Here is an 18,884-nt window from a genome sequence, read left to right as displayed (position 1 = left end):
AACAGGTTTTTTTCAAGGTCTTGGAAACTTTCAGCTTTTCATCCTTCAAATCATCAGAAACAACAGTTTCTAGAAATGTAAATTAACATTTCTAAATCGAACACAGACACAAGTAAAACATCAACATGTACTTCTCAATTAAAAATGACTTACACAGATTTTTCTCCCTTAAGACTTTATCCTGTGCCATGTCAGTTTGATTGGAAGTTGACTCTTTTGAGGGTAAGTTCCCCTGGACCAGTAATTAACACTGGTGTACATGCCAAACATGTTATAAGAATGACTTTCCTGCCCAGAGTACTTCAGATTTATTACTAGATTACTAATGCTTGTACTCTGGAGAATTATACCATAGGCAAGGGCACAAAACTCTGAAGTCTAAACTCTTTCCTTATTTTAGGAATAATGCAAAATTTTACTATATTAACACAGAGAGATAAGTCAGATGTGAATAAACCCAGTTTATATTAGCCCATTTCTAAACAAAGAAAATTTAACATGATGCATGATACACTGAAAAGCTTATGAGCCTGTTATATTTATAATTTCTCATATCTATATGATTCTAGAAATGGATAAAAAAATCATTGAATCAAGTACTTCTAAAACTACGCAATAATAGAGGAATTTCAATTGACTAATTATAAAAACTTTTATGTTGAAAGAAATTTAAGGCTCTTCTCTATCCCTCAAAACCTTGTCACCACACTTCAATAGTAAACTTTTCACTCGACCCTCAGGAAAAAAACTCCTGATAGTTTCAAGAGGTGAAATCTTTACAGCAGGAATATAAATAAACCTAGATTGAAGACCCTCAACCTCTCCCCTTCAGCTTTTTTTGGTAACATTTTCTGGACTAGCGTAGCCCTAAGATCCAAATCTTATGTATGAACTTGAGAGGAGAAACAGAATGTGCTCCTCAGTCTAGTTTGGTTATAGCAGCCCCAAGTCCTCCCAGGCCTGTCCCATAATGTCCTGCTTAACTCAACTAGACTTAATCAGGATTGCAGCTCTAAAGGCCAAAGCCTCAGAATAAATTTTTAAATGTTGATTTGTCAGCCACTGTCCTCTGCACATGTATTTACCATGCTTCCCTGAAAATAAGATTTTTACTGTATTTTACTATAATATAAGACTGCGTCTTATATAATATAATATTATATAATATTTTACTATAAGACCGGGTATAATATAACATAACCGGGTATGATATAATATAATACCAGGTCTTATATAATATAAGACCGGGTCTTATATTAATTTTTGCTCCAAAAGACGCATTAGAGCTGATTGTCCAGCTAGGTCTTATTTTCAGGGTAACACGGTATTTCCCTTGAAGACTTTGTAGGAGGGAGGAGCTGAGGTAAGATTTAATTTGGCTAACAAACACTTCCTTGATCTTTTCCCATTACCATTCCAAATATTCTTCCATTTTTAAAGATATCATTTTGCTTACCTTATTTTTAAGAAGAAATTTATTCCTGCAGATCAAAATTTCCCGCAACCATTTGAGAATTTCTGTGCTACTAAGCATTTGATGGCTAGTTAACTTCTTGCAGATGTAAAACAGCATTTGTGAGCTGCAGTAACATAAAGTTCATTGTTACCAGCATCGTCAATTAAATAACCTAATACAGATATAATCAGTACATCAGAATGGCATTCTCTCATAATGGACACAAGCTTAGAGAAGCTTATTTTCTCTCCTAAGATTTATTTTAGAGAACCCATTATTAAAATGTTAACAGCATGATAATCAAAGGAAATAAGCCTACAGATTATATTAAAAAGTTCAAGTACTTCTAAGCTCCCTACTCCTCGAACTCCCAACTCTTTCATCTATGCACCTAATCCTTGCAGAGGACCCAAGAAGAAATGAAAAACCACATGTACACCAGACTGTACATAAACCCAGTGCTCTAGAGCTGGAGTCTTCCAACGACTGCCCACACTTGCTTTTGTAAATAAAGTTTTAGTGGAACACAGCCACACTCATTCATTTACACACTGTCTGTGACTGCTTTCATGCTCCAACCACAGAACTGAATAGTTCTGACAGACTACCTGGCCCACAATGTCTAAAATACTTATTACCTGGCTCTTTAGAGCAAAAGTTTGCTGATCCCTACTCTGGAGCTGCACTTTCACACACAGTAGCCACTAATCAGCCACATGTGGCTACCCAGCACTTGAAATGTGGCTTGTCCAAACTGAGATGTGCTGAAAGTGTGAAACACACACTAAATTTTGAAGACTTTATGAAAAAAGAAGGTAAATATCTCATGAATAACTTTTACATTGATTACATGTTGAAACAATATTTTAGATACGTATACTGGGTTAAAAATATATTATTAAAATTCATTTTACTTGCTTTTTATTTTTTAACGTGGCAACTAGAAAGTTTTAAATTACATATGTGGTTCACATATTACTATTGAGGAGCACTACTCTAGAGTCAAGGATTTAACTCAGCTGCCAAGACACTTAGCACACCCACTTCTAGGATGAGATAATGACAAAATATGAGACTTAATTTTCCTCAATGTATTGCCTTCATGCTCATTAAAAGGTAATAATTTATACAACCTAGGAAATGAATTATAAAATTCTGTATATACTTTTGCCTTCTAAGCAGATGTCTATTATTAATCCAATCATCAAAAATACTGGTATTACTGAATGTTTATGAAAGATCATAGTTTAAAAAACTGAAGTGAACTAGGAATGTTGCAAAATTTTAACATGCTAAGCTTATAACTGTAAAAATCAATTTAAAACAGTTGTAACTACATAGAAACAAAATAAAAGAGAAATCCCCTATAACAGTACCTATAGTTGAGTAATAAAATTTAGAACAATTTTAAAAATTTCATTTTCTAATTTGCTGTAACATTGTTCCTACAGTTAAAACAACAAAAAATCTAATTAATAATTTCAAGTCAAATAAAATACAAAAATCATAAAACCTCTGGAGATATTAGTAACTAGTTTACAATAAACCAATACTATAAAGTTACTATTTAAAGATAAAAAATAAATACAAAATAAAAACGTAAATTGAATTAAAAAAATAAAAGTCCATATACCTAATTTCCCAAAATGTTTCTACAGGAGCATCAGGATTCCACAAATCAATGCTATCTAACTGATGAAGAACCAGCAGAGCCTGCATTTTAAAAAAAGAGAGAGAGAGAAGATTTACTCAAAAAAGTTTTGGTAAACATAATACCAGAGTATTTATTTTATAAATGCTAATGAATCGAGCTATTTAACTGTAGCCTGTAACATACAGTGTAAAGCAAAAGAGGAAAACTCTGAAGAACCCAAATCACATAGGAATTTTATATATATATATATATAACTTTATTCCCATCATTCTTACTTAAAATGGCACACATTCATTCATTAAGTTAAATGACTGATGAATTCAGAATAGCAACATATACATGTAAAAACTGCTTTAAGATACAAACAAAATAATTTCAGTAAGTATCAAAGAACTCTATGGGACACAAAATTATTCCCCAAGTAACGAAAGCTAGTCAAATTAATACACACAATATTTTACTTCTAGGCCAAAAGATAAAGTAGAAGCTATCTTGCTTACTAGGAATTCTTTTGGAACAGAAAAGATAAATTATTTTTCAAAAATAAGAGAGAGGAGAGCAAAATAGACTTTGCAATTCATAGCAGATTATTCATCCTAAAGTATTTTGGTTGACAGCACTGAAATTGGAATTGGAATCTGGCTCACAGAACATGAACCGAAATTAAATAATTAATTTAAAATATACAACTAACATGAAATTAAAGCCATCAAAGATATAAAGAGTAAAATTAGTACAGCGTATGAATGAAAACAGTACAGTCATCTGACATTTTTTGTTATTAAATTCCAGCTTAATTCTACTGTAGTCACAAAAATAATTCTGAATGATTTCAATCTTTTAGAATTTGTTGAGACTTACTTCATGCTCAGGATATACTGAATGTTCCGTGTGTACTTGAAAGTAAAGTGTACTTATTGAGTGTGTTTCTCTATATACATCAAATAGGTCATTTTTGATAATCATGTTGTTCAAATCTTCTATCCTTTCTAATTTTTTTGCTTGTTTATTCTATCAGATTGAGAAAAGTATGCTCAAGTATCCCACTATAACCGGATTTGTTTTTCTCTCCATTTCCTTTATGTATTTTGAGGCTTTGTTATTAGGTCCATAGAGAGTTTTATTTCCTGGATGGATTGGATCCCTTTGTAATGATGAGATGTCACTCTTTATTTCCAGTAATGCTTCTTCCTTTAAACTTTGCATCTATGTACTACTCATTTTCTTGGGTTAGTTTGTAGGGCATATTTTTCTATCTTTGTACTGCCAACCTTCCAGTGTCCTTATATTTAAGCAGTATCTCTTATAAAGACCACATAATAAGATTTTTGCACTCTTAGGTATTTACCCAAGAGAAATAAAAGCATATGTCTATACATAGATTAGTACATATATGTTCCTAGAATTATTATTTTTAATAGCCAAAAACTAGAGACAACATAAATGTCTGGCTCACTGAACATACCTCAATAAAATTGATTTAAATTAAAACCATACTTATCAAGTAATCAATATAAAAATAATTTTTTAAAAAGTCAACTGCATTCAGGGCCGGTCGGATGGCTCAGGCGGTTAGAGCTCCATTCTCCTAACTCCGAAGGCTGCCGGTCAATTCCCACATGGGCCAATGGGCTCTCAACCACAAGGTTGCCTGTTCAATTTCCTTGAGTCCCACAAGGGATGGTGGGCAGCACGTCCTGCAACTAAGATGGAACACGGCAGCTTGAGCTGAGCTGCCAGTGAGCTCCCAGATGGCTCAGTTGGTTGGAGCGCATCCTCTCAACCACAAGGTTGCAGGTTCGACTCTCGCAAGGGATGGTGGGCTGCGCCCCCTGCAACTAGCAATGGCAACTGGACCTGGAGCTGAGCTGTGCCCTCCACAACTAAGACTGAAAGGACAACAACTTGAAGCTGAACGGCACCCTCAACAAGTAGACTGAAGGACAACAAGTTGACTTGGAAAAAAGTCCTGGAAATACACACTGTTCCCCAATAAAGTCCTGTTCCCCTTCCCCAATAATAAAAAAAAAAAAATCTTAAAAAAAAAAAAATTTCAACTGCATTCACACTCATCAGTATGTAATCAAAAAAAAAAAAAAAAAAAAGGCAAAAAAACCAGTAAGTGTTGGAAAGGATATGGAAATACTGGAACCCTCATATACTGCTGGTGGGAATATAAAAGGATGCAGTCACTTTGGAAAAGAGTTTGGCAGGTCCTCAAAAAGTTAAACAGTTACCATATGATCCAGCAATTCCACTCTTAGCTATAGATGTAAGAGGTGTCCACACAAAAACTTACACAAATTTTCATAGCAGCATTATTCGTAATAGCCAAAAAGTAGAAACAATCCCAATGCCCATCAACTGATGAATGGATAAACAAAGGTGGTATATCCATACAATGAAGTATTTGGCAATAAAGAATGAAGTGGTGATTCATTCTATAGTATGAATGAACCCTGAACACATCATGTTAAATGAAAACAGCCAGACACAATAGGCCATGTATTGTATGATTCTACTAATATGAAATATCTAGAATGAGCTAATCTATAAAGACAGAAAATAAATTAGTGGTTACCAGCAGCTGGAGTCACAGAGGAATGGGGAATGACAGGGTTTCTTTTTGGGGGTGACTACCATGTTCCAGGATTAGATAGTGATGATGGTTGCACGTCCTGGTGAATATACTAAAAACCACTGAATTGTACACTTTAAAATAGTAAACTTTATGGTGTATGAATTACATCCAGATTTAAAATTCAATCCATATTTTAAAATCCAAAGAAGTCAACTATAATTAGAAAATTTTGAGTTTTTCGTTAAGCAAAAGAAGGTGCACAAGGTTGTTGCTACATGTGATATAAACGCCTTCTGTATGGAGTTCATAAAACTGAGTATAGACACAAACATACCACTTCCAGAAATGACATGTTTCCCTGACAGAGGTCCAGAAATTACATTTATCACTCATAGAAACCACACCCCAAAGAAGTATCAAGAATGTGCACAGTTACAGCCTTTCCTTCAAGAACCTAGAAGTCATTCCCCCCTTACCTCCATTGCTTCCTGGGCAATCTCTGGCATGTGTGGCTGAGGGACCAGTTGCACAAGCCCTGTAATTAACTCCGCGGTACTGCCTTGGGTCTCAGGCCCCTGTTTGCTTGGATTCTGCAAGGAAAAAGAGCAAACATCCATTAAAAAAAGAAATCATTTGACAGGAGCTGAAGGGAGGAGGGAATATAGACTGACTGTTGATGGGTACTAGGTTTCCTTTTGGGGTGAAAAAAATGTTCTAGAATTAGTGGTAATGGCTATACAACCTTGTACGTACTAAAGACCAGCAAACTGTACACTTTTAAATGGTGAATTTTAGGGTATGTGAACTATATCTCAATAAACACAATTGTGGACTTTTTAAACAAATCAAAACTGCTTTTGTTAAGTCTATACCGATATTTCTTCATTAATTGAATAATGTCCAGCAAAACATCCTAATTAAAAGAAAACAAAAACTAGATAATAGCTTTTCAATTAAGAAACCGTTACCGGCGATATGAGGAGGAATTTTTTTTTCTGCAATACTACAATGACTACATAATGTTCCTCTGGTTTGGCACTCACTGGTTTTGATTTTATAAATGGCTGTGATCAAAGGCAAAGAACCTGCCTGTTGGATGAGGGCTGCCCCGTTGTCCCGTGTGGCCCTCATGGCCAGGACAAAGGTTCTACCCAAAAACACAGAATCCACACCTCTACATACCCACACCTCAGTCTTTTTCACTGTGGAAAAACGTAGTGTACTCAGAAAAGCAAACATAAAGGTGAATGTCTACCTATTTAAAGAGACTAAAATGCTTCCTGAAACTTGGGAGCATCTATTTACATTTCAAGAATATACAGTTCACTTAAGGGAGGTCAGTACAACTTATGTCCACATTTTCATTTTGCTAACTACAGATTCTTTCCCGTTCTAATGATTATGGTAAGCCCACACACTAGTATATCTGTGATTCAAAACTGTTAGCTTATTTTCTGACATTTATATTCAGTCATTAATAACTGTGACACTTTTAGTCATTAATAACCTGATGCCAGAGGCACAACAAATACGGAAGAAGATGTGTTTCCTACCCTCCTGGAGCACGCAGTCTGGTGGGAAAGACACCACCAATACAATAATCAGACCAACAAGTGTTAAATTGCCAATGAGGCAAGAACTATGAAGGTACATACTGCTAGGAGCACCTGCAACAGAAAAATGTGGCAGGGTCAGGGCAGCTTCCTTAGGGCAATGACAACACTTGAAGAGGAGAGGGAAGCATATAGCAGGCAAAGGGGCAGCAAGTACAATGGCAAGTATGAAGGAATGTGGTGAGTAAGATGGAGTGAAAACAGGCCATCATGAGCAGAGTAAAGACAGAGAAGAATGCAAAACTAGATGTGGCAGAAGCCGTAGGCGGAAGTCAGACTTTGCATGACCTTGTAGTCTATTTGGAGTTTGGTCTTTATCCCCAAAGCAATTTTAACTACAAGGCTCTGTAGTTAAGATGGGCAGGGGGCATGATACGATTTGCTTTTTAAAGAGATTACCGTAACGTTAGTGCAGAGGGATAGTGCAGATGATTAGAGGGAGGTAGGAGATGATGCAATTAGGAGTCTTGAAAAAATGAGAGTATAATGTGGAGTAGGATAGAGATGGCAGAGATGAAAGACCATAAAATCGCATTATTTTAAAAATAGCATGATCAATAAATAGTTATTCCTACAATTCTATTCATTAAGATTAATTTTTATATGTAAAATATTAAGTAATCAAATATTTTCAATGAATTGCTATTTTAACTTAGTTTTGGTCATGCTGAGAAAAGTTTAGCCACTAGATGGCAGCAAAGAAAATAATTTCAATTTTAAAGGACCCTTTTCTACTTGCTAAATTTCAAACTTGGAAAATAGCAAGTTTTGTTCTTTCAACAATAAATTAATAAACGTATATAAGGCACCAGTGACTTTGGTGCCTTCTCTGATCCTGAATTATAGCCACGCAAATGGAGGGGTGCTTATGTATTATACAACATGCATGATGAAATAATACAACTTGTGATACTTCACAAAAATAACTTGTGCTACATAACAAAAAAAATGAGGGAAAAAGTATTTCATTGCTTTTATAGAGTCTCACTGATAGATTGTATGGAATTTTTCCATGCCAAATTTCTAATAATTTATTCCATTAGACTCCCAAATTTGGATGAGCTTTTCAAAGAGTTCGAAATAACACAGGCCTTCTTTTGGGATCACTGATCCTTTTGGGAGTTTTCTCTCTTCTCTTGTTTCTCTCCAGAAAAAAATACTCACATGTACACATTTTTTTTTAATTCACGTAGTTCACAGAATTCTTAAAACTATGGACATCAAGTTATAAACCCCTATAGTATAGTAATTTGAAAAATATGCCATCAAAATTGAAAGTACCTTAGCACTTATAAAGCCTATTGCTGAACAAAGATGTATAATCTTTCTGGATGCTGCTCTCTAGAGCCTGGAGAAACTCTACAAAGGTTAAACACGTTATTCTGTGAACTTCCTCATATATAACTGTTACATTTGGGGCATTAATACTATTAATGCTAACTATTTTATTCATAGTAATAATAGCTAACGTTTATTTGTGCTTATTACTTAATTAGTATACATTGTTCCTAAAAGTATGACATGTACAATCTCAGTCTTCTTAATCTCTCTGAGGTAAGAACTATTACTACAACATTTCACATTAGAAAACTAAGGCACAGAGAGGTTAAGCCACCCAAATCACATAGCTAGTCTGTCTCCAGAGCCCATCCTTTTAGTCACTTCATATAACGACCACTCGTTTACATCTGTTAGTTTCAAATTATTTTGTGCACCAGAATCTACTCTCTGGAATCTAAGACCATCTAGGGCTGGAAGGGCAGAGTTATGACAGTAATTGAGTACTAACCACACTCATTTTCATCTCCTTCTCCTTCCAATACAGAATTTAAAGGCAAAGCCAGTGATAATAGAAGGCTGATGACAGGAATAAAGGAGGATAGAAAAGAGAAATGGTTTGGCAATAGCAACTGGAGATTTAAAAACAAAACAACCATATGACTGTAGAGAGCACTCTGATTTATAGTTGCTTGACTACCTTCTTCCCCATCCCAGGATGATGCCTGAATAACATATAATCTGGTAACGAGGTAAGGACAGAAGAACTCACCAAAGTATGTTAGTTAATGATATGGAAAATAAAGAAGAAAGGTAAAAAAATCTGATCTGATTGTATTTGCATTCCATAAAAGTTAGTTTTCTTAGGGATGTCTTCAAGCATGATCAGAAAGGATCATTAAGTGTTCTTTAGCTAATAATTACATTCAAGGTCTTGGCATTTCAGTTAAACCAAACGAAGTGTAATAATTTCAAGGTGTTTCATAAAAATACTTACACAAAGCAAGAGCTTTGGATCTGCATGAATTAGTTTCACCATGGACAAGAGAAGATACTTATAGCTTCTAGTCTCCAGGTCTGTAGGTTTTTCTTTAAATTTAAGGCTTGTTACTTTCTCTTTAAATGTAAGACTCTGAAAACAAACAAAAATAACATCACTTTGTAAGAATCAGACATTGTTCAAGATAATAGCTATAGCTATCTAACTTTTAAAAATAAATTATAAAAAAAGCTTTGAAAACAATAAACATTTTATACCACCAAATGTATGGTATTAGTAGAAACATTCAATAGTAAGTATAAGGTTAATGTTATTAAGCTTAAAAAAACAAATGAAAATTATTTTTGCAACATTTAAATTATTCTTATATAATCTACCTAATAAAGTTTAAGTGAAAATACATTACAACACTAAAAGCTTTAATATCAGGTTGACTCCTATGTAAAAAACAATTTTCTGAAATAAGAACATTAGGGATAAAATATTTAGCCTATAGCTCTCAAAATACATTGAGCAAAGCATTTAGAAGACGTTTATCTTACACACACATACACAAATATTTCGTACAATCTATGACATTATCAACCGTAGATGCATCAGTATTATATGTACCACAAGAAATAAAAAACCAATCAACTTGCAGACACCAGACAAATAAGATGTATTCTCCATTTCAGGGATGTTAAAAACTAAAATTACACGTAAGTTCTTACAATTGATGAAATATGCTACATAGGCAATCTGTATTTAATAGTTTAATTGTAAGTTTTGCTTTTTTCCTTCAGTGGCATTCCATCTCTCTCAAGTTACATAATGCATGTATTTTGCCTGAAGAACATTGATAAAGACAAGTATCATATGATCTCACTTTTATGTGAAACCTAAAAAACAAAACAGAAACAGACTCATAGATACAGAGAACAAACTAATGGGAGGGGGGTTGGGGGCTGGGTGAGAAAGGTGAAAGAACTAAGAAGTACAAATTGGTAGTTACAAAAGAGTCACAGGGATGTAAAGTACAGTATGGGGAATATAGTCAATAATATTGTAAAAACTATGTATAGTGTCAGATGGGTACTAGACTTATTGGGGGAATCAGTTCATAAATTATATAAATGCCTAACCAATATGCTGAACACCTGAAACTAATATAATACAGAATGTCAACAGTAATCTTAAAAAACAGTCACAGGGATACATATTACAGCATAGGTGATATAGTTAATAACATTCTAATAACTATGTACAGTGTCAGATGGGTACTAGACTTATCACTTTGTGAGGTATATAAATGTCTGATCATTATGTTGTTTTATACACCTGAGGCTAATAAAAAAAGTTTTAAATAATAATCCTCAAATAAACCTAAAAAAACAAAGCAGAAAAAAACCTTTGAGAAAGATTAAATCATGGAAAGTGTGTTTCAATTACAGAGATATCATGATGGATCCTGTGCTAGTACTGTAATTATAGATGTTATTCAACCAAAAATCCAACAAGTATATTCTGGACCCAATACCATCTTTCTCTCTATTCTTACAAAACATTTCCCCTTTTCCTTTAAAAGGACACAAAAATATCTGGTTTTGACATGTATACCTTTATGTGAGCAGATACACAAATACACAGAATATCCAGCATCTGTTCACCTGTAATAAAAATATCCAAGTAAACAGGCTGTCTTTTAAAGGTAATAAGTGGATATGCATATTAATAACACATAGCCACTATTCTCAGTGTTTAAGTGTGAGAAATAACATTTGTTATTATGATCAAGAACACTGAAGATATTGGGTCCTCAGAGGGGAAGAAAAGCTATCTAATGTACACATTAATGCTCAAGAATGTCACTACAGAAAAGAAATAGCAAAACTTACAAATACTGTTTGTTTTTATATTTATAATCCTACTGCAAATGTCTTAGCAAATGTATTAATAAATTCTGTTGACTATTTGCTTCCGTGTTTTTTCTTTATTCTAAGTAGAAGTAACACCTTAGATCAAGGGGAAACTTTCACTGAATAAATTTATGTACTAAGATGTAACTAAGTATAACTGCTCTTCCCTGAAAGTAGCCATTGCACAGGAACACAGATCAGAGAACAATTAACAGATATAATAATCATCACTTATTTAGTAATCCTTTCTAAAAAGTACGTAATAGTTTAATTATGTCATCTCCTAACCTCAGGTATCAGCATATAAATTTTGTTCCAGCATAGCTGCCTAATATGGGATTTAAGACTTGAAAAATTCAAATAATTTTTTTAAATTCAAATACCTTTTAATTAATGACCACTAGTGGGTTATATAAAATCAGGAACAACTTGCTAGGGAAGAAATACATTTCTAAATATATATATATATATATTTCTTCTTTAGCAGGTCAAGTCAAATATATGGTGATGGAAGGAGAACTGGGTGGTGAGCACACAATGTGATATATATAGATGATGTATTACAGAATTGTACACTTGAAACCTATGTAATTTTACTAACCATTGTCACCCCAATAAATTTAATTTAAAAAAGAAATATATTTCTTAACCAGAAATGTAAGAAGAATAACCCATTCATTAATTTATTGATTGACTTTTCCATACTGCAGATATTCGTAGGAATCCAAGCTGGTATATGAGCTTTGGCCAAAGGAGCAGTCATTCCCAGGGTAAAAATTCATGTCAGAGTATTCAGGTGTCTATTAAGAACCCAAACCATTTGTTAACTTATTTAAGACCATGAGTAAATTACAGGCATGTAAGAAGCATTTGCTGAGCTAGGATCTTCTTTAAGAAACAAAATGAGCAGAAATTATACATATCTGTGAAAATTCATATATATAGTATTAATAGGCTCTCTTAGTTTTAAAACAGTGAATGATTAGTGCTAAGACAAATATTTCGAATTTTTAAAAATACTACGAAAATGTAAAATGGAAATGAAAAAGGCTAAAGTGTTTAAACGATTAAAAGCCCAATCTAAGATAATAATACAATCTTAGACTGTTTTGTAGAAACATGGTATGCAGACACAGCAAGTTAACAGCTTTCAGCAATTATTACACCACATCTGGAACAATAAAATCCGATCTTAATGTCATTTTAATTGGGGGAAAAAAGTATTAGGTTGAATTATTTCCAGAAAAGAAGAAAACCAGGTGGAGGGTTTTGAAAGCAAGTAAGAAATTCATTCATTCATTCAACAAATATGTACTAAATGCCTACTATGTGCCAGATACTGTCTAGGGACCAGGAACCCGGTGCTGGACAAGCCAAAGCTCCTGTTTTCATCAAGGTAACACACTAGTAAGGAAAGAAAGCTGAAGAACCAGATAGATGCTGGACTGAATACTGACTACTGACTCACCATGTGACTATCTGTCATTCATTTACTATTATTTGTGCCTCAGTTTCCATAGCTGTAAAACCAGGTCAAACATCACACACACACACACACACACACACACACACACACACACACACGCATACACACGTGCATGCACATCCCTTCCAATGCTAAAACGATTTAAAAATAAAAAGAATGCTTAGGAGTACAGGATAACTTTATTCAAATATCTGCAGTGCTGTCTTATGGAAGCATCAGAGGCTTTCTATAGAGCTCCAGAAAAAAAGAGAATCAGTGATGGCTATAAATGACAGGGACATGAGTCTATCTTGGTTGAAGAAAAATTTTCTAGCAGCTCTTTCCAACAAGAAATATGCCCATCTCCAAAATACGGGTGGTTGTAAAGCCTAGAAATACTGATATTCTTTTACCTTTTCACAGACTGAAATCCTTGATTGCTACTTCTGGAGCAAGCTAAAGGCTCAGATTTGTCAGAGCCACAAATCATCTGAGGCAGCGCAGATGAGGACAACCCAATGAACATATGTCATACAGTGGTTCTCAACGAGGGACAGTTTTGTCCCCTAGGGAATATCTGGAAAGGTCTGGAGACATTTTTGGTTTTCATGACTGGCAGGGTGGGGATGGAGGGGCTACTGGCATCTACTGGGCAGAGGCTAGAGATGCTGCTGAAGATTCCACGTCACACAGGACCGTCCCCTATAATGAGTTCTCCATTCCAAAATGTCGATAGTGCCCAGGCTGAGAAACCCTGATGTGATGTATTATCTCTAAATCATTTATCATGTGTATGGTGTTTCCTGACACCTGCAGCGAGCTCTTCTTTCGGAGTTTTCAAGCAAAAGCCGCCTGGCATCTCTGTGAGGGAAAGTGCTGTGTCTGTTTAGTCCGTCATGCTTCCTGCCATTAACATTGTGCTTGGCAGCTAGTGGGAGCTCAATACTTCCATATTTATTGTCTTGACTGTTTCCTCACCAGGTTTAAGAGGGGTGAGATTCACCTTAAGGATCACCCAAATTTCAAAATGTTTTTATTCTAAAAAATTACTTCATATCAAATTTGCTAATTATTTTCTCTGGTAAAAATATTAGCCAGAAAGCTGTCCTTTAGCCATTATGTACAACTATACATACATGCAAAATTATACACATACACAAACACATGAATATAAACAGCTTAAGAATGAGTTTGAAAATCAAATGTACACTGATACTTTCAGAGAATAATTAGAAATAAAACTAAATTCTTATGATAGGTGTCCTTGGACCAAAAGAAGTCTAGTTATGGCTTTCGTGAAATAATTATCAATAGTAGTTCCTAGAATCAGCTTTCGTGAAATAATTATCAATAGTAGAGTGTGTAGTTCCTAGAATCAGCTAATAACTAGGGCTAAGAAGTAAAATCCCCCCTAATATATATAGGGAACATTTTTAAACTGCCAATCAAATTTTGTCTTTGTTCAAAAAAAATTTAGTTTCATTTTCTTTTAGTTCTCATGCACAGATATTAAATTATAGACAGCTAGTAAACTGATATTAAAGTTAAATTGGAAGTGAATTAACTTTCCATTAATTTCTATTCTTGGAGGCCATTAATTTTCTCCCAGAAGAGGTAGAAAATTTAAAACGAAAAGTCAAATAAAGTTCTAATTTCCCGGAAAATATCTGGAATGAATAAATAAGCTAGTAAATAATTTTTAAACAATTTACTCCGCGTCATTTTCTAAAATTTTAAAAAGTGATGCCTCATTAAATAACATTTAAGTAGCCATTTGTGCTGTTTACCTCCAACTAATTTACAGTTGGATTGAAATTTTCATTTATAAAAATTAAGTACTTGGCATTACAGAAAGTCAACTAAAAATAACTTTGCATTTTATGTAATAAAACATCATTGCCATGCTCTTCTGGTTATAATTTTTAGACTAAATCATCCCAAAATATATGGTATAGCAAACTTCTCTATTTGAATATCTAAGATAAATATTCCTCGGAAATAACTACTGACAACTGGATAAGAGTGAACTACAACTACATAAAGCCAAAATATTTTACTGACAAAGGGAACTTGGAAAAGAGAAGCATGCCAGAGAGGAAGCTTTGTTTAAATTATAAGTGTGAAATGGCTAATTTACCAGATAAAACCAGTAAGGAAAAACATGCTACATTTTCATTTGAAATGACACGATGTGACTATTATGGTAACTATACACAGAAAAGTCAAAGAAACCAGGGACTTTTCTGAGGTAGTTACAATGGGTCATACTTACAGCCACAGAAGCCCACTGCCATGCAAAACAGTGACTGGTTGGCATCTGACCATGTGAGCGACAGCAGCCAATAAGAATAGAAAATAAGCAGAAGACAAAGCACCACCAATCAATGTCAAGAGTTGCTAAACATAAATACCAAGAAATGACTTCTACAATCCTATAATTAATTGTCTGTTTCAATGGGCTCTATATGAGTTTTAAAATTCTACATTTAAGAGTAGTGTAAGCCTGTTAGAATATCTAATTTGAGAAGTCTATTTTTATTAGGTTTAAACACAGTCAAACTTCAATATCAAAGTGCCTATCATTTTTAAACACTCAGAACATGTTTGCTGAAAATGAAATTAAGTAAAATTTAAAACTTTAATTTCTAATATCCTATGTGCAATATTCAGCATCCAATGGGCAAAACTGTGCATTAGTAGGAACAGTCACTCTAACCCAGAAGTCAGCTTCCCTCACTCATCCCCAAAAGATGAGGAGCTAAACAAAATATGCTGATTCATAAGGAACTGTTAAAGAAAAAATAAACTTAAAAAAAAAGTGAAATTGAGATTTTAACAGCATCTTGTGAGAAAATTTCTCTAAGAAAAACAAGTTCAACTCACTGAAACAGTAGAGAACAAACATCATAGACTAGTATTGCAACAATATTGTAGTATACAACATACCACAATACTTGCAGAAAAGGAGAGACTCAATTGATTTTCTAAAATAATCAAAAAAGCAGGAAGGGGATAAAGACACTGAAAATGCAACAGGAAGAAAGTGGGATTCAAAATTCATGCTTCATCTTACCGGTGCCATTCGTATTGCTGGGTGCGCTCCGCAGCCCTGCACTGCTTTGTGAAGTGTTTCACCAAACATATTTCGGAGTTCAACTGAGTGACAATACACCGCATCAATCTTAGGCCACCAATCCAATGCAGACTGGACAAAAACAGAGACCATTAAGAAAGGAAACGTACAAATTTGCATGAGCTATATACTCTGGTTACTACTGTAGTTTTATTTTTTTTTATTCTTCTGTGAGAAACTTTCTAAGACCATGCAAACACACACCATGATGTCCAAAGTCTTCAAATAATATTTTTAATTTGAACCATACATCGATTTTAAAATATAATAATGAACATGAGACAAATTGCCTGCTTCATGAGCATTAAACATATAGACTAATAAGTTAGTGAATTTAAAAAACAAAGAGTTTTCGGGGAGTTAATTCTGTAGCCAATCTTTTTCTTTTTAAATTTAATGTTTTACACATTTCAGAAATATATGCACATATATATTTATTTTCCCGGGTAAGAATGCAATGATCAAAGCTTTGAAAGAGATTAGTGGTTCAACACAATGTTGAAGGAATATGTGGCAGACGATTACTTATATGCTTACAAACAACAATGATAATTACAATATGAAATTAGTAAATGAGATAAAGGTATTAATAAACCTATGGTTTTAAACTGATTTGCATTGACAGCACAATACATGAAAAGACTAATGATCACCACAAAGACAAACTGATCATTGCTAAATATTTTTAAAAGATAATTATTTTCTGTAAATATTGTTATATTTTATATTAACCTATTTAGCTTTGGTTCCAGTTTGTAATGTTTATTTTATTTAAAAGTATATCTTTAACTTTTAGGTTAAAATTACTAAATTATGAAAAACGACAATTATGAAAACCACTAAAACTATAAAGTTTGTCTACCAGTTAATACAAAAATGACTGGACGAATTTTCACTACATATGGAAAGTATGCAAGGAATGGGACGTCTTAAAATGCAGGCTTCCAATTTACAATACTCTGCTATAGGAAACACCTTAAAGAACAAATGAAATAGTAGATAAGGGGGATTTAATAGCTTCACATCCTATTCCCAGTTTCCTTCTTATGCAAAACTCAGCTAGTTAAATTCTCAACATTTAATTTTTCTCTCTATAATTCTCAAGATATTTTGGGTAGCATCAGCTTATATTACTTTAACCCAAAACTTTGGATTAAGAACTCTATTTACTGGATAGTAAATTATACAATCAATTTATAACACACAAATTGACTACTGAATACCGAACTATATTTAGGAAGGGAAGGACTTGAAAGCTGTGAGGAAAGAAACACTTTTTGGGGAATAGTATGCTTGTTTCTGCTTTTCCCTCAACTCTTTATTTAAGCTCATTCCTAATAAATAATCAAGTTTTAGTTTGGTTATATAATGGATTCTTTCAACTTTGGTCAATTTGGTCTGACTTGCCCAAGCAATCAATACAGCTTGATTTCCATATATTAACTAATTTATACAGCTTGTGTGAATCAGCTTAAAATAAAAAACTCTGAATAATCATAAAATGCATGGAGATAAGGGTACACCTCACTCTACTGAACCATAGTATCTTGCCGGAAACTGCATCTAACGAGAGACGCATCCCATATAACAGCCTATTGAAATTATTATGTAATTTTGATAGCTATTAAAATTATATGGTACTACAGGAGGACCCAATAAAACAACTTGATTTTAACATATAAGATTTGGTGATTTTCATAATTGCCACTTCAAAATTTATAAATTCAGTCATTTAACAGTAAAAGTTAAAGATCTACTTTCAAATAAAATAGGTACTAAAAACTAGATGTCATGTAATTGGTAAAAATTTTAGTGTTTTGAGCCGGTACTACATGTGTCCTTTCTGAAACTAGTCAATTGGAAATTCTTTTTCCTGGAAAATACTAAGTTTATTGCCAAACGAATGGCAATACTTTTACAACATGAGCAAACTATGTGGCAATTTTTCAAGAGACGATTTAAATAAACTTGCAAATGCCTTGAAAATCATTTCTTCAACCAAAACCTCTCAATAGAAAGAGACCATCTCATTCTCAATATGTGAAGTTTCCATAATAAACTACAATAAATTGCCATAAGAGCAAACAGAATACTAAGTCCTACACCAGCTATAACACATCCCGCTGATGGCTAAGATCTTTAGTTCATATATGTGTATATTATTTAATTTCCCAACTATAACCACATACCTCGCTTAGCCTAAAGGAAGCCTATAAAGAGTAAGTACTTAACGCAGATCTTGTAACTACAATTCATCTTATAGCAAGCCATCATAAAAAAAGGCGACAATAGTATGAGTACCATTTTTGGAACTGATGAAAGCTTACGTTATAATAAAATTCAAATATAGTGAATAGATTTTTCAGATGTCTAAAGAAGAAACAGTGAAACATTTTAGATCTAAACACTGTACTTATAAAGTGAGTGTGAGTATGTCTCACAAAAGCAAAACAAAACTGCACATACCATTACCACTTCTAAATAAACCCTCAAAAACACATCAGTAAAACTTTTATTTCAGAATGTGGTAATTTTTAAAAAATCAATGAGTTGGCTAAAGAAACATGGAAGAAGAAAACACATGAGGTGTATTGAACCAAGAATCATTTAACAGGAACTCTTACACTATAAATGAATTTAAGATTAGGAGTCCAAATGTCTAAGAAAAATTTCATGTGATTTTGAGATAAAATATTTCCCCAACTGTCTCCAGTAAAATTCCATAAATTTACATATCTATATTTACTTTATAAATAGTCCTTTACAGTCAGAAAATACTTCAGATGCAACATCTGTTGGCCTCAAA

At 33.6% G+C, this 18,884-nt stretch overlaps 1 protein-coding gene across 10 annotated transcripts in view; it reads right to left on the bottom strand.

Annotated features, from left to right (window-relative positions):
* Positions 1 to 18,884, bottom strand: part of NF1 (neurofibromin 1) — a 198,798-nt gene that overhangs the window by 126,006 nt on the left and 53,908 nt on the right. For all 10 annotated transcript variants that reach the window (XM_081029818.1, XM_081029823.1, XM_081029819.1 and 7 more), the window contains 5 exons: positions 16,019 to 16,150; positions 9,580 to 9,714; positions 6,168 to 6,281; positions 3,090 to 3,169; positions 1,457 to 1,580 (listed from right to left, as the gene is read on the bottom strand). In XM_081029818.1, coding sequence (XP_080885944.1) covers positions 1,457 to 1,580; positions 3,090 to 3,169; positions 6,168 to 6,281; positions 9,580 to 9,714; positions 16,019 to 16,150 — 585 coding nt within the window. The remainder of the gene's footprint in view (positions 1 to 1,456; positions 1,581 to 3,089; positions 3,170 to 6,167; positions 6,282 to 9,579; positions 9,715 to 16,018; positions 16,151 to 18,884) is intronic.

Source organism: Rhinolophus hipposideros (assembly GCF_964194185.1).
Source record: "Rhinolophus hipposideros genome assembly, chromosome: 20".
Classification (NCBI taxonomy): Eukaryota; Metazoa; Chordata; class Mammalia; order Chiroptera; family Rhinolophidae; genus Rhinolophus; species Rhinolophus hipposideros.
This window is presented reverse-complemented; position numbering and strand designations above follow the sequence as displayed.